Below are 15,901 nucleotides of genomic sequence, written 5' to 3' on the forward strand. Positions count from 1 at the left end.
CTGGTTGGTGCTTGAAGGATAAGCCACAGTGGCATTCCAGGCAGTGGGAACTTCATATGCAAAAAAGCTGGGCAACATCAGAGAACATGGCCTGTTGGAAAAGCATTCAGGTTCCTTTGTGGCCAGAGCAGCGGCAGCGATGAAGATGAAGCGAGAACGTCAGGCTGGAGCCTCTGCTCCCCTCCTGGGGCTGATCCCAAATCCCAGCTTCCCACCACTGCTGTCGAGCCCATGATGGCTGTGTTTGACAGTCTTGGGACTAGTATCACTTGAGCCGTTTGTTTTAAATACTTAAGTTCATTACGATAGAATTTTAAAGTTGTGGAAAAGTTGCAAGAATAGTACATGTGACTCCCATATATCCAAAATATTTACATTTGTCATTCTCTGTCGTTATGTACATACTTTTACATACACAATTTTTTCTGAGCCATTTGAGATTAAATTGGAGATACCGTGTCCTTTTTACCCCTAAATACTTCAGTGTATATTTTCTAAGAACAGGGACATTATTTTATATAACATAGGACAGTGATCAAAATCAAGAAGATTAAGATTGACACAGTATCCCTATCCACCATCCATATTCAAGTTTTATCAATTTCCCAATAATGTACTTAAGCTATTTTTCTTTTTTCGTTTCTAAGATCTGTGCTATGATCCTGCACTTAGCTGTCTGTCCTGTCTCTTTAGGCTCCTGACATCTGAAAGAGCCTTTGTCTTTCTTGAGTTTGAGATTTTTGGAGAGAATAATCTAGGTACTTTCTAGAATGCCTTTTAATTTAGATATGCCTGATGCTTCCTCTCGATTAGATTCAGGTTATACATTTTGGCAGGAGTTCTGTGTGAGTAATATCACGTACGTCGTTCTCAGCGTATCTTGCCAAGAGGCACGTGATGTTGGTGTGTCCTGATGTTGGTGACGATGACTTTGATTATTTGGTTAAGGTGGTGTCCACCAGGTTTCTGCACTATAAAGTTACTGCTGTAATTAAGGAATTTACAAAGAGATACTTTGAGGTCGTGTATACATCCTGTACCTCATCAAATTTTCACTCCTAGTTTTAGCATTTACTGATAACCAAGAGGTTGCCAGTTCGAATCCCCCAGGAGCTCCTTGGAAACTCTATGGAGCAGTTCTACTCTGTCCTGTAGGGTCGCTGTGAGTTGGACTTGATTCGACGGCAGTGGGTTTGGTTTAAATCCGTCATTCTGTCTGTATTTTTTTTGTTGGCATTCTATAAGGAACGGCTTTCCCTTCTGAGGGACTAATCTTACTAACTCAATTCTACATCTTTGCTTGGCTTTTAACTTGCTGGGCTAGGTTCTCTTGGACCCTTTCCTCTTGTTGCCGCCCCCTTTTTGTGCTTTAGTGAACATCGTGTATATCATGGTGGTTCCTGGGCTTGAGGAGAAGCCTCAGTCTTTTTCCTTGCAGCAGCTCACTTGTCATTGGTATGATGGGCCCGGTCTGGGGCTAACAGCATGTGGTGTCCACTCAGCAGTGTTTCCATCAGCCTGGGCCTGAGAGTGGGAATGTTGTCATCAGGTCTCTGAGCTCAGCCCGGGCTCAAGTAAGAATGGTAGTGGGAAAGGCAAGAACTGTGGGTTCCTTCCCACCAAGAAGCTATGGTTGACCCCTAGTCCAGGCTGAATTTGTTCATCACAGCTGCCCTTTCCCTACCCCTACCCCTACACACACATACTTTGCACTTACAACACAACACACTGTTGCATGATTGGCTTGATTGGCTTCCTTTCCCTCCTGATAATAAATATGGTCCTAGTGTCACTCTGGTCATTGTGCTTCTTTAACAAACTGTTTGGTTTCAGGGGAGCCTCATCAGTGTAATTGATCCGAGGCTCCGAAAGGGTCAGAGCAGCATTCGCAATTCAACATTAGGGACTCTTAAAGGTCTGCTTTCCATTTCTGCTGGTGAAGCAAGGAAGCATGGGAAGATGAATTGAGGTTTAAGAAGTTGTGCCAGAGGTTGAGAGAGATTTTGCAAGAAAAGTGTGATTTAGATGTGCATTTGAGTGGTGTAGAACAGGGCGATGCTGTTCAGATATCATGGCTCATCTTTCTCCCTTTTATTTTTCCTCTCTCTCTCTCTCTCTTTCTCCAGACAGGCTCAGAGCTCAGCCCAGTTGATGGACCCGTTCCAGGTCAGATGGACTCAGGGCCAGTGTTCCATGGGGACTCACGGCAGCTAAGCTCCTCAGGGGTGCCAGTCAATGGTGCTAGAGAGCCCGCTGGGCCCAGTCTGCTGGGGGCTGGGGGTCCCTGGCGGGTAGACCAGAAGTCTGACTGGGACGCTGCCCCAGGCCCAACCCATACCGCTCGCCTGGAAGATGCTCACGATCTGGTGGCCTTTTCGGCTGTGGCCGAAGCTGTGTCCTCTTATGGGGCCCTTAGCACACGGCTCTATGAAACCTTCAACCGTGAGATGAGTCGGGAGGCGGGGAACAACAGCAGGGAACCCCGGCCAGGGCCTGAGAGCTGCTCTGCTGGCAGTGAAGACCTTGACACGCTGCAGACGGCCCTGGCCCTCGCACGGCATGGCATGAAACCACCCAACTGCAACTGCGATGGCCCAGAATGCCCTGACTACCTCGAGTGGCTGGAGGGGAAGATCAAGTCTGTGGTTGTGGAGGGAGGGGAGGAGCGGCCCAGACTCCCAGGGACTCTGCCTTCTGGTGAGGCTGGCCTCCCGGCACCAAGCACCCGGCCACTCCTCAACGCCGAGGTCCCCCAGATACCTCCCCCGGAGGGCCTGCCCTTGTCCCAGAGTGCCCTGAGCATCGCCAAGGAGAAGAACATCAGCCTGCAGACCGCCATTGCTATTGAGGCCCTCACGCAGCTCTCGTCTGCCCTCCCCCAGCCTTCTCACTCCACCTCCCAGGCTGCTGGCCCCCTGCCTGAGGCCTTGTCCCCTCCTGCCCCTTTCAGATCTCCCCAGTCCTACCTCCGGGCCCCCTCCTGGCCTGTGGCCCCCCCTGAAGAGCACCCATCCTTTGCTCCTGATAGCCCTGCCTTCCCACCAGCGACTCCTAGAACCGAGTTTTCTGAAGCCTGGGGCACTGACACCCCACCAGCAACTCCTCGGAGCCCGTGGCCCATGCCGCGCCCAAGCCCCGACCCCATGGCTGAACTGGAACAGTTGTTGGGCAGCGCCAGTGATTACATCCAGTCAGTATTCAAGCGGCCTGAAGCCCTCCCCAGCAAGCCCAAGATCAAGATTGAGGCCCCTGCTTCCTCTCCAGCCCCGTCCCTGTCGCCCATCCTCCAGAAGGAGGCTCCCCCGCCGTCCTCGGAGCCTGACACCCACCAGAAGGCCCAGGCCGCCCTGCAGCAGCACCTCCATCACAAGCGCAGCCTCTTCCTGGAACAGGCCCATGATGCCACCTTCCCTGCTCCTACGGAGCCTTCTGCTCCTGCTTGGTGGGCCCCAGCAAGCTCACCGGCCCCACGGCCTCCAGACAAACCACCCAAAGAGAAAAAGAAGAAGCCCCTGGCACCCTCTGGAGGTCCCATGGGAACCGAGAAAGCTGCCCCTGGGATCAAACCCACTGTCCGAAAGCCCGTTCAGATCAAAAAGTCCAAGCTGCGGGACACACAGCCCCTCTTCCTGCCCCTACGGCAGATCGTTCTGGAAGGGCTGAGGTCGCCAGCCCCTGAGGAGGTGCAGGCACACCCACCTGCCCCCCTCCCCACCTCACAGGGCTCTGCTGTCCCCCAACCCCCAGAACCTTCTCTTGCGCTATTTGCACCAAGTCCCTCTGGGGACAGCCTGCTGCCCCCTACTCAGGAAACGAGGTCCCCCAGCCCCATGGCCACTCTGCAGGCGGTCTCCACTGGCCCTCTTCCCCCTGCTGATGACAAGCTGGAAGAGCTCATCCGGCAGTTTGAGGCTGAATTTGGGGAGAGCTTTGGGCTTCCCGGCCCCCCATCTGTGCCCATTCAGGACTCCGAGAACCAGCCAACGTGTCTCCCAGCCCCTGAGAGCCCTTTTGCTACCCGTTCACCCAAGCAAATCAAGATCGAGTCTTCGGGGGCTGTGACTGTGCTGTCTACCACCTGCTTCCATCCAGAGGAGGGAGGCCAGGAGGCCACACCCACCAAGGCTGAGAACCCACTCACACCCACCCTCAGCGGCTTCCTGGAGTCACCTCTTAAGTACCTGGACACACCCACCAAGAGTCTGCTGGACACACCGGCCAAGAGAGCACAGGCCGAGTTCCCCACCTGCGACTGCGTAGGTAAGTCTGCCTGGGTGTCAGGAAAGGCAGAGGGCTGAGGCCTGGCTTGGCTTCTATTCACTGTCTTTCATTTGGCAAATCTTTACTGTGTGCCAACCACTGTGCCGGGGCTTGGGGGCACAGAAATGAGCTCGTGGGCTATGGAAAAGGCATTGAAGGATAACAATACTATGTGTGTGCCATGCCGGTAGAGCAGGGCATAGCCTTAGCTTAGAGCCAGTGAGCCAAAGTGCAGGCAGTAGACTGTCGGCGTCAGCAGAACCCAGCAGTGGATTGGCTGCTGTGGCCTTGGCCAGTGGGGAATGGCAGGGGTGGACAATGGGCAGGAGATAAGGCAAGCAGAGATCCCAGTCATCACCAACTGTTCATTGCTCCAATTTGTATATTAGAAAGCCCACTCTAAAGAATTAAAACCAACCCTAACTTGTATTAACAAATGTTAAGTCATGGGAAGATGTTTGGTGAAAACAGCAGAAACACATGGCATCTAAATGATTATCTCACCTAGCTTGAAAAAAAAAATTAGAAAAAAGTCTAGGAGGAAATACATCCTAATTAACAGTGGTTGTCTCTGCAGTCAGACTATGGGTGATTTTTCACTCATGTGTTTTCTGAATTTTTTTATAATGAAATATGTATTTTATAATCAAAAATTTTTGAAAGTATATCTCAGCAGTGGCATGGAAGATGAACTGGTGGAGAGTGATAACCTTGTATCAGGAGATGTTTAGGGGGTTATTGAGAACAATAATAATAGTGTTTATGAAACACTTGCTCTGTTCCAGGCTCTGTGCCAAGTACTTTACAGTCATCGGCTCATTTATTCCTTGTAACAGCTACAGGAGGAAACTGAAGTTAGATTAAGTAACTTACCAAGGTCATACAGCTAGAAAATGGTGGAAGTGGGATTTGAGCCTAGGCAGATGGACTCTTAACCACCAAGCCATACCATGATTGAGATTGTTTAGTTGAGAAATAGATCCTCCTAACTAAAACAGTGCTTATAGGAATGAAAAGGACCAAAGAAGAAGAGATTGCCTTGGAAACAGTTTCTGGAGATGCTGGGATTTATGTTAGAGAATGCCGCCCTGTTTTCCAGAAGTGTCTGGAGCCCCCAAGTCTGAACAGGTGCTTCCATCATCTTTGTAACCTTGGCTCAGGACAAAGTTTAGGAATAAAGGCTATTTATGTTGGGATTAATCCTCAGATGGGTCCGTCCCATATTCCAGAAACTCATCCACTCACCAGTGGTAGGTACAGTTTCAGGTCAATATAAGGAAGAATTTTCAAGTAGAAGTCGCCATGAAATTTGGAGATTCCATCAAGTTCTTATAGTAACTGATCGATACTAAATTATGGTAAGAGCTTTATAAAAAGCATAAAAAGGTCTTATAGCATAGAAAAAGAAACCTAATATTTAAGTTCTTTAGTGATTTTTGCGAAGTAAGCAATTTTAGCCAACATGAGCATCACCAGGTAACTAAAATCCCACACACCAAGAGTGTTGTTTTACTCTTGCATAAAGACTGTGGTTTCTGAAGGTATGGATGGAATTCATATGGGCTTATTCTCTGAATCTTGAAATACTAGAATGAGAGGTACCCCTTGAAGCTTCACAGAAGAACATTTAAAAGATATGAAATAAAATGCCTTATTCCACAAGGCATATGATTTGTACAGGTTTGAGGAAACGTAGCAGAAGTTGAAGTTCTATGCTGAATTATTCGGAGAGGAGAGTGTTGATACATTTCTAGTATTTTGAGGCATACACTGGAGATGCCCCTAACCATCTCCTAACACCATGGTCAGAGACAGGACAGTGAGCGGCAGAGTCTGGTGGCGTATTTTGTCTGTTCTCAGTAAAGGGAAAATTCACAAGGGGAGCCAGTTTAGAACAGGGAATGAGTCCAATTGACTTTTTAGTGGGAAAGCATCCTTTGGATCATCTGCTCTGACTTGATCATTTTATAGATGATGAAATGAGTTCATGTTAGCTTTTAAGTTTTGTTCTGAAGTTTACATGGAGCAGGCTACAGGCAGCTGGAGAGATTAAACTGTAGCAAAAGCCGGTGGTTAGGAGACATAGATGATAGGGGTTGCCTTCATAGAAATCCTGAATGTTCAACTAGCTGATCTTCCTGGCGTAATGAAGTGGCCAAAGGCCGATGCGGGAATTACATCTCCTTTGGCTGGGGCATGGTGGAAGTGAGGGAGTGAGGGATATTGTCCGGTGAATGTGGCTGACATCAGTAGCCACAGGTACCATCAACATGGACCCCAGTTCTCTGTTTATAGTAACGTAAAGTCTATTTCCTGTAGTTTCTATCTTTGTGAGAACTTATTTCCTCCCACTCGTATTCAGTTTGACATGAAGAGGAACTTCTTGTCTTTTAAATATTTTTTTTAGACAACAGAAGATTTGGACACCAAGTGTACTTCCTAAAGTTAGCCCCGTTGTGCACCTTCTTTGAGCATTCTGTTGAGCTTCCGCCCTGCGCCAGGCTGGAACATGTCTCCGTAACCCCTCTAGTTCTAAGTAGACCCTGAACTCTGGGGCTTAACGGGAAACTCTTGTTTTACAATAGCTTTTAATAACAACTTGGAAACCCTGGTGGCGTAGTGGTTAAGAGCTACGGCTGCTAACCACAAGGTCGCCAATTCGAATCCACCAGCTACTTCCTGGAAACTGTATGGGGCAGTTCTAATCTGCCCTGTAGGGTCACTATGAGTCAGATTCAGTGGCAATGGGTTTGGTTTTCAGTAACAACTTAGTATCTTAGAATCTTCCTAGGCATGTGGTAGCTCTCAGCCAGAGCCTTAGACTTTGGTGTCTACATCCCAAACTAGAACATTTTGACATTGAAAGGCAACCTCCAGGGCTCTGGCCCCCACACAGTTTGTCAGTTAACACAGATGTGGATAGATGGTTTAGGTTTGTTCTCCTTTTCTTTATATCCCTTTATAATTCCTGATAATGTTTTATTTATGCCTTCTTATTTTTCTTGGTGAGATTTATTAGAATTCTATCTATGTTATTGGCTTTTTTAAAAAAACAAGACTTTACATTTATTGTTTTTTCCATTTTTATTAAATCAGTTTTTACTTTTTCTCTGTTTCCTCTTTCTACTTTGTTTAATTCATCCTGGTGGGGTATTCTGGTTTCTTGATTTGAGCATATGACTTAGTTATTTTCATCTTGATGAATTTTAAGAACTGCATTGAAGCATCGTTACCACTTTGCGACTTCAGCTTTATCGAACCAAATTTATTTTATAATACTTTTGTTCAGTTTTGTTTTCAATATTTATTCTACTTTGATTCAGTCTCTTACTAGGGACAAGATAGATGCATATGATAGAGATGTATATGATGTATATGATAAATGCTGCAGACCATCGTGCCCAACAGAAATAGACTACAAGGCACATGTGTCATTTTAAATTTTCTAGTAGCTACATTTAAAAAAAAATGAAATTCATCGTAATAATATTTTACTTAAGTGGATTAAACCAAAATAGATTTTAACTGTAATCAATATAAACATCATTAGAGATATTTTACCTTGCTTTTTATATTGTCTTTGAAATCCCGTGTATATTTTACACTTAGAGCACATCTCAGTTTGGACTGTGGATATTTCAAGTGCCCAGTAACTGCATGTGGCTGGTGGCTACTTTACTGGGTGGTGTAGCTGTGGACTATAGCATGTTCACTGACGAAAAGGCGTCATAGTGGTTCACTTACTCAGGAGACATTTCCTGAGACCCTACCATGTACTGGCTCCTAGGCTGTAGAGCTGAGGAAGGGGCTTACAGAGCAGTGGTCTCCTAAGTGGGCTGCCTTGCAACCCAGGGGGCTGCATGTCTTCATCCTTTGGAGTATGGGAAGAAGTTTTTAGAATTATTTGCGTTTATTCTTTCAATTTTTTATTTTATTTTATTTTGTGTGTGTTATGTACTAATTTGACTACAGTGGCACATGTATACTTATAAACAAATATACTAATGTTGGCCATGTGGTCACTGATGAGAGGGTACAATAAAAAATTAGGACCGCCAGTCTGGAGAAGACACAAGTAAGTGTTATGGGTGCTGTTTTAGATGTGTATTCAGGATGCTGGAGGAACATAAAGATGAATTTGACCCTAGGTAAGAAGGTATCAGAGAGGGCTTCCTGGAAGAGGTGGTGTCTGATCTGAGTTTTAAAGGATACATAGAAGTTGATAGAGTACCAGGGAGAAGATGGAGTGTCCCAGGCAAAGGGGCATGAAAATGTGGAGATGAAAAGCATCATGGAAAAGCACAGGAAGATGTAGAGATGAGAGAACATGGAGAAATGGGAGTAGTTCTAGTGTGACTGCTGAGAGATTGGGAGTGGCTGGAAAGGAGGGTTTCATGGGAAGAGGGATGATACCAAAGGCAGAGAAACCAGTTTGCAGGCTCAAGCACAATCCAGCAAGAAATAATGGGGACCTGAATGAAGAGAGTGACGTTGAGTTAGGAGGGTGAAGAGGAGGAGGCAGATAAGAGAATAAGAAGAAGAATTAACTGGTTTGCTTACCAGTTGGAGTAGGGGCAAGGAAGAAGGGGCAGCCACAGGTGACTCCCAGTGTTCCTGGTTGGGTGGCTGGGTGGGTAGTGGTACCATTCACCAAGATGAGAAATACTGGGAGGAGAGCAGTTTTGGACCTTGAGATGTCTGTGGGACCTGGAATTGTCCAGCTAGTTGGATCTATAATTTGGAGGCTCCTGGGCAGCCTGATGGTAGTTGAAGTTTTCATTGTGGTCATTTCATTGGCTAAATATGTAGATAAAAAGAAGCCTGAGAATGGAAGATACCAACATTTAGGGGACAGAAGCTCAAACAGGAGGCGTGGGAATGATACGGTAAGAAATTAGGGAGAGGATAGGTTAAAAAAAATGAATAATTTCAAGGCCAGGAAGCTGACAACATCAGTGTGGAAGAAGAGTCAAGATTTACTGTTGGATTCTTCTTTGTTTGACATTATTTGTTACTTTATGTGCTTTACCAGTAGTCTTTTCTATCAGATTCCAGGTTCATTAAGAGCAGGGACTGAATGTCGTATTTCTAAAGCATCTAGACCGCTGCTGAGCAGATGGTTACAAGCACCCTGCATAGTTTTAGTTAACTGGTCAACCTTTTTCCACCTCTGTTTTTAATTACCACAAAGACCACAGATCAGTTCAGTCATGATTTTCTTACCTTTAATTTTGTTGTCAGTGATTGTGCCTGTTGTTTATAAAGGTATTTATGTCTGCTGCCAGCAGGCCCAGCATGCTGCTTGTGGACTCATAGGCAGCCCACCTGATCCAGAGTAGGGCCTACCTCCTGCCTGCCCATTGTTGTGACTTTGCGACTGCCACAAGGCCTCAGGCTAGCAGTCGATTATTAACTGTCATGGAAGTTCAGTGTAGTTAGTTACACAGTCTTGAGCTGTTAACTTTAAGTCTATTAAAATTACATCCAGAAACCAAGAGAGCATATAGGGTTGTTTGGAAAATGAAGATAGGTACAAACGGGTCTGTCTTCGTGTGATTTTGACACCAGTGCTTTGATTGTACACCAGTTGTGAACCATCTCTGAACCAGTTCATAAAGTCTGTGCTCCTATATGTGTTCCTGGCCACAAGCTCTGCACCGGGAAAGTATGGGTCCCTAGTCTAGGTGGAAGGAGATAGGGAAGGTGGAAGAGCTCATTCAGAAGTTAAGGATCCCTCTTTCTGTTGGGCAGTAAAGAGTAGCTTCTTATGTTTCATATCTCTTGCTTAGAGCAAAAAGGATACAGTTCATTCTAGCCTCATGCAGAAATGGAATGGAGCATATTTTTCTATTTTAATGAGTGTAAAATTAAGTGCACAGGGTGAAGAAAAACCCCTAGGGTCACATAACCAGCATTTCCTCAAAAATTGAATTTCAGTCTCCTGAGCTCTACCGTCAAAGCTTTCTACTATGTATTTTAGGGGGAGGAAAAAAAGCAGTCTTCTACTCTGATTACTGAAGTAAGCCATAAAACAGATTCCTCTTTAAGAAGAGTTGAGCGTTTTCCTTTCTTTGTGATTTTACCTTTATGGAGAAGGAAGAAATATTACACTGGGGACTGAAAGGAAAAATGGGGACTTTACAGCAAGATAGCAAATACCCTTTTCCTGAAACCTAGTGAAAAGGAACCAAAAGACACAAAATTAGAGGGAAAAGTTTCATCAACTGAGGTTTGGGAATAGCCGCAATCTTGAACCATGAATTCCAAGGGCTGCATGCCGTTTTGAGATCCTGTGAGTGCCAAAGGACGACGCTGGGGTATACAACTCCCAGGGCTGGGAAAAGCAATAGTGGAAGTTCAGAGGGACCCCTTCTCCTTGGACAGATGGGTTAGAGACCATGCATCTGGAAGGCATGCTCTTGGAAAGTGGGGAATGCAAGCAGGTTTCGTTCCCCCCTCTGCCCCACCTGCTGATGGGGGTGTACAGTTGGGTGAGGACAGTTGGCTGGAGAGATGGAAAATCATATCTTAGGAGCCAGCTTTGTATCCGAGGGCCAATAGCAGCAAAAAAAAAGGTCATCGTGCAGAGAAAAATATTTGCTGAACCACCAAACAAAATCCTGCAAACTGTGGTGCTTCAGTGTAACATGATGTTTTATTAAGAGTAACCGGCTTGCTCCCATATGAGGGAATAAATTAAAAATCTAGGGCATCTGTCCCCATCAGAACAGAGCACAACGCAACACACAAATACACATACAAATTTAGAGGCGTGACCCCAACAGAGTGCATGGAGATTAAATTTCCCAGTTGCAGCTATCCGCAGCCAGCCCCAGTTCCTCCCTTCACCCACTAGCCTGCTGAACTTTTGAACTAATCATTGAAACCTCTGTAACATCCAATTTTCTAGCTTAACTTCTAACTTAATTTTAAGGGAAGAATTTGAGCAGTGTCCGGGTAAAGAGAGAGAAGTGAGGAGATTCGGCGAAGTCTTACTTTTGGGCAAAAGATTCTAGACCAGTGGTTTTCACCTGGGGGCTGTTTTGCTCCCCTTACCGTGGGGGACATTTGGCAGTGTCTGCGGATACTTTTTCTTATCCCAACTGGTGTGGTACTACTGGTATCTTAGAAACCATGCATGCTGCTGAACACCCTACAGTGTGCAGTACAGCCCTGCACAACAAAGAATTATCTGGTCCAAAGTGTCATTAGTGCCAAGGTAGAGAATCCCTGGAGATAAGCTTCCTCCATTAAAAGATTAAATAACAAGCAGGCAAACAAAAAATCCAATACAGAACCCGTTCACATTCTGTGGGGAAGGTGAAGGGGTTAATACAACATTGAAAATGAAGATTTACATTAGAAAACACAAGTTTGAACAACTGGTTTTATGTACTTACAAGGAAGTTGAAGAAAATGTTTACTGTGAAGCCAGAAATGAAATATGAGGTTCTAGAATAAGGTTACAGAGAAACCACAAGAGCCTTGAATTAAATTTAGGAGGAAAATCATACCATTACAAAATAATTACAACTGCATTAAAAAAAAAAAACCCTGTTGCCTTTGAGTCAATTTCAACTCATAGTGACCCTATAGGACAGAGTAGAACTGCCCCGTTAGCGTTTCCAAGGAGTGGCTGGTGGATTTGAACTGCTAACGTTTTGGCTAGTAGCTGAGCTCTTAACCACTGCGCCACCAGGGCCCCTACAACCGCATTAGAAGCTGCAAAAAGGAGAATCAGAGTTATAGAAAAAGCAAATGAGTGAGGTAGGACAGGCTTGAGAGATCACTCCAAAGCAGGAGCAGAACATAGAGATGAACATTATCAGAGTGGAGATGATGGATATAGAAGACAGGCAGTGGGGATTCCACATCCTGATGTTGGTTCCCAATGAACCGCACGGGACAAACTGAACAAAGGCAGGAGTCAAAGATAGGATGCTTTTCTGAGATGAAGTAAGCCTGATAAGAAATTCATCATGACCCCAGGAAAACGAATAAAAACTGACAAATACTGATCCTGATGAACTTACTGAATTTCGAGGATGAGGATTAACCTAAAAATAAATTAACCAAAAAAAAAAAAAAATCAAGCTGATCACATAGAATTTTTTTTCATAAATTTTTGAAAACAATCTTTTGAAGTAGACATATAGGAAGACATTCATATTTTAAGTATACAGCTCAGTAAAGTTTTACAAAAGCCATGCACTTGTGTAACCAGTATCTGGATTTAAAAAACAGAACTTTACCAGCACCCCATTCCCAGTTACTTAGCACTGGTCTTTCTAAAGGAAGAGCTGGCAAGCTATGGCCCACAGTCCAAATCTGGCCTGCCATCTGTGAGCTAAGCGTGGTTTTATACTTGAAAAGGCTGGGCAACTTTAGAGAGTGGTGTCTGGGGTCTTAAATGCTAGCAAACAGCCATCTAAAATGCATCAATTGGTGTCAACCCACCTGGAGCAAAGGAGAATGAAGAACACCAAAGATACAGGGTAATTATGAGCCCAAGAGACAGAAAGGGCCACATAAAGCAGAGGCAACATCAGCCTGAGACCAGAAGAACTAGATGGTGCCTGGCTACAACCAATGACTGCCCTGACACGGAACACGACAGAGAACCCCTGAGGGAGCAGAAAAGCAGTGGGTTGCAGACCCCAAATTCTCGTAAAAAGACCAGACTTAATGGTCTGACTGAGACTAGTAGGACCCCTGGGGGTCATGGTCCCCAGAACTTCTGTCAGCCCAAGACAGGAACCATTCCCAAAGCCAATGCTTCAGACAGGGACTATGGGATAGAAAATGACAATGGTGAAGAGTGAGCTTCTTGGATGAAGTAGACACATGAGACTATATGGGCAGCTCCTGTTTGGAGGGGAGATGAGAGGGCAGAGGGAGTCAGAAGCTGGCCGAATGGACACGAAAATAGTGGAGGGAAGGAGTATGCTGTCTCTTTAGGGGGAGAGCAACTAGGAGTATACAGCAAGGTGTATATAAATTTTTGTATGAGAGACTGACTTGATTTGTAAACTCTCACTTGAAGTACAATACAAAAAGGGGGGAATCAAAAGAATAATATTTCATGACTCATAAAAATCATATGAAATTCAGATTTCACCGTTCATAAACAAAAAAGTTTTATTGGAACATAGGGATGCTTTTTTGTTTCTGTATTGTCTTTAGCTGCTTTGGTACTACAGTGGTAGAGCTGAGTAGTTGCCACAGAGACTATCTGACCTGCAAAGCCTAAGACTTTTACCATCTGGCCCTTTACAGAAGAACTTTGCTAACCCTGTGCTAAGTTAACTGCTGTTCTAATTTCTAACCACATTGATCAGTTTCACCTGTTCCTGAACTTCACATACATGGAATCATGTAGGAGGTACTCTTTTATGTTCTAGCTTCTTTCACGTAGTGTTGCTTGTGAGATTCAGCTGTGTCGTATGTGGCAATACCTGTAGTTTGTGCATTCTCGTTGCTGTACAGTATTCCGTTTTATGAATATACCACAATTTATACATTAGCTTATTGATGGTCTTTTGGATTGTTTCCACTTTGGAATAATTATGAATCATGCTGCTATAAACATTCTTGTATATATGTCTCTTGATGCATGTATGTGTTTCTGTTGGATATATACATGGGAGTGAAGTTACGTTATGTTCAGCTTTAGTAGGTACTATCAGTTTCCAACGAGAAACCTTGGTGGCGTAATGGTTAAGTGGTATGGCTGCTAACCAAAGGGTCAACAGTTCGAATCCGTCAGGCGCTCCTTGGAAACTTTATGGGGCAGTTCTACTTTGTCCTACAGGGTTGCTATGAGTCAAAATCGACTCGACGGCACTGGGTTAGTTTAGTTATCGGTTTCCAAAGTGGTTGTAATGATTTATACTCCCACCAGCAGTGTTTCATGTTCACACCAGCAAATGGGACCATCAGTCTTTTTTATATCCGCCTTTCCAGTAGGTATATAATGATATTTCATTGTGGTTTTAATTTGCATTTCCCTGATGACTAATGAAGTGGAGCACTTTTTGATATGTTCTCTTTTGTAATGTACCTGTTCAAGTCTTTTGCCCACTCTCTTACGTTTCGGCATTTTTGTTATTGATTGGTAAGAGCCCTTTATTTATTCTAGGTATGAGTCCTTTGTTGAATATATGTATTGCAGTCTACTCAGTTTTGTTGGAAGCCAGGAAACAATGGAGTGATATTTATAGGGTATTAAGATAAACAGTTTCACTCAAGAATTCTATACCCAATTAAGTTGCCATTCACGTGTAAAAGTCTCAGAAAAATATTTCTAAATATGCAAGAACTCCCATTTTCTGGAGATGAATCAAATAATTAACAGATGGGGACATTGTAGTATGAAGTGGCTGGCAGTGAATGCTAAATGTATTCAAATGTACAGTCTAAACTCAAGTAAGTGTGATAGTATTCTAAAACAAAAGATAACATATTTATTATACTGTTCTTGAAATCTGCCATTTGTCAGTTTGTCATGCTGTGGTGGCTTGCATATTGCTGTGATGCTGGAAGCTATGCCACCAGTATTTCAAATACCAGCAGGGTCACCCATGGTGCACAGGTTTCAGTGGAGCTTCTACACTAAGACAGTCTAGCAAGAAGGACCTGGTGGTCTACTTCTAAAAAAAAAAAAAAAAAAAAGTCAGTGAAAACCTTATAAATAGCAGCAGAACATTATCTGATGTAGTGCCGGAAGGCGCTCCAAATACAACTGGTGGGGAGCTGCCTTCTCAAAGTAGAGTCGTCCTTCACTTGAGACTATGTGGGCATCTCCTGCCTGGAGGGGAAATAAGAGGGGGTTAGAAGCTGGCGAGATGGACATGAAAAAAGAAAGTGGAGGGAGGGAGCGGGCTGCCACATTAGGGGAAGAGCAATTGGGAGTATGTAGCAAGGTGTATATAAGTTTTTGTGTGAGAGACTGGCTTGATTTGTAAACTTTCACTTAAAGCACAATAAAAATTAAAAAAAAAAAAAGATAATGTTCTTAACAAAAAGAGTTGTCCTTAATGATGTGAATAGATTAAAGCTTTGGGACCTTCATTTGTTGATGTGACATGTCTTAAAATGAGAAGACGCAGCTGCAAACATCCATTAATAACTGGAACATGGAATGTACAAAGTAAGAATCTAGGAAAATTGGAAGTTGTCAAAAATGAAACGGAACGCTTTAAGATCAATATCCCAGGCATTAGTGAGCTGAAGAGGAACTGCATCAGATTCAATGTCAAAAACAACATTTCAAGATCTATCCTGAAGTACAAGTTTGTCAGTGATAGGATAATATCCAAACACCTACAAGGCATCTCAGATTTATGCACCAACCACTACTCCAAAGATGAAGAAATTGAAGATTTTTACCAACTTCTGCAGTCTGAATTTGTTCAAACATGCAATCAAGATGCATTGATAATCAGTAGTGATTGGAATGCAGATGTGGGAAATATGGCCTTGGAGATAGAAACAACGTGCGGGAGATAGCGTGACAGGATTTGGCAAGACCAACAACCTGTTCTTTGGAAATAACTTTTTCTTCAACAACATAAACAGCGACTATACACGTGGACCTCGCCAGATGGAATGCACAGAAATCAAATCGACTACATCTGTGGAA

The 15,901-nt window shown here is 44.2% G+C and overlaps 1 protein-coding gene across 8 annotated transcripts in view; it reads left to right on the forward strand.

The window, feature by feature from the left end:
• The window catches only part of TET3 (tet methylcytosine dioxygenase 3), a 123,802-nt gene that overhangs the window by 63,966 nt on the left and 43,935 nt on the right, over positions 1-15,901 (forward strand). For all 8 annotated transcript variants that reach the window (XM_064268741.1, XM_064268742.1, XM_064268743.1 and 5 more), the window contains one exon: positions 2,127-4,260. In XM_064268741.1, coding sequence (XP_064124811.1) covers positions 2,127-4,260 — 2,134 coding nt within the window. The remainder of the gene's footprint in view (positions 1-2,126; positions 4,261-15,901) is intronic.

The sequence above is a fragment of the Loxodonta africana genome, chromosome 15, assembly GCF_030014295.1.
Source record: "Loxodonta africana isolate mLoxAfr1 chromosome 15, mLoxAfr1.hap2, whole genome shotgun sequence".
Lineage (NCBI taxonomy): Eukaryota > Metazoa > Chordata > Mammalia > Proboscidea > Elephantidae > Loxodonta > Loxodonta africana.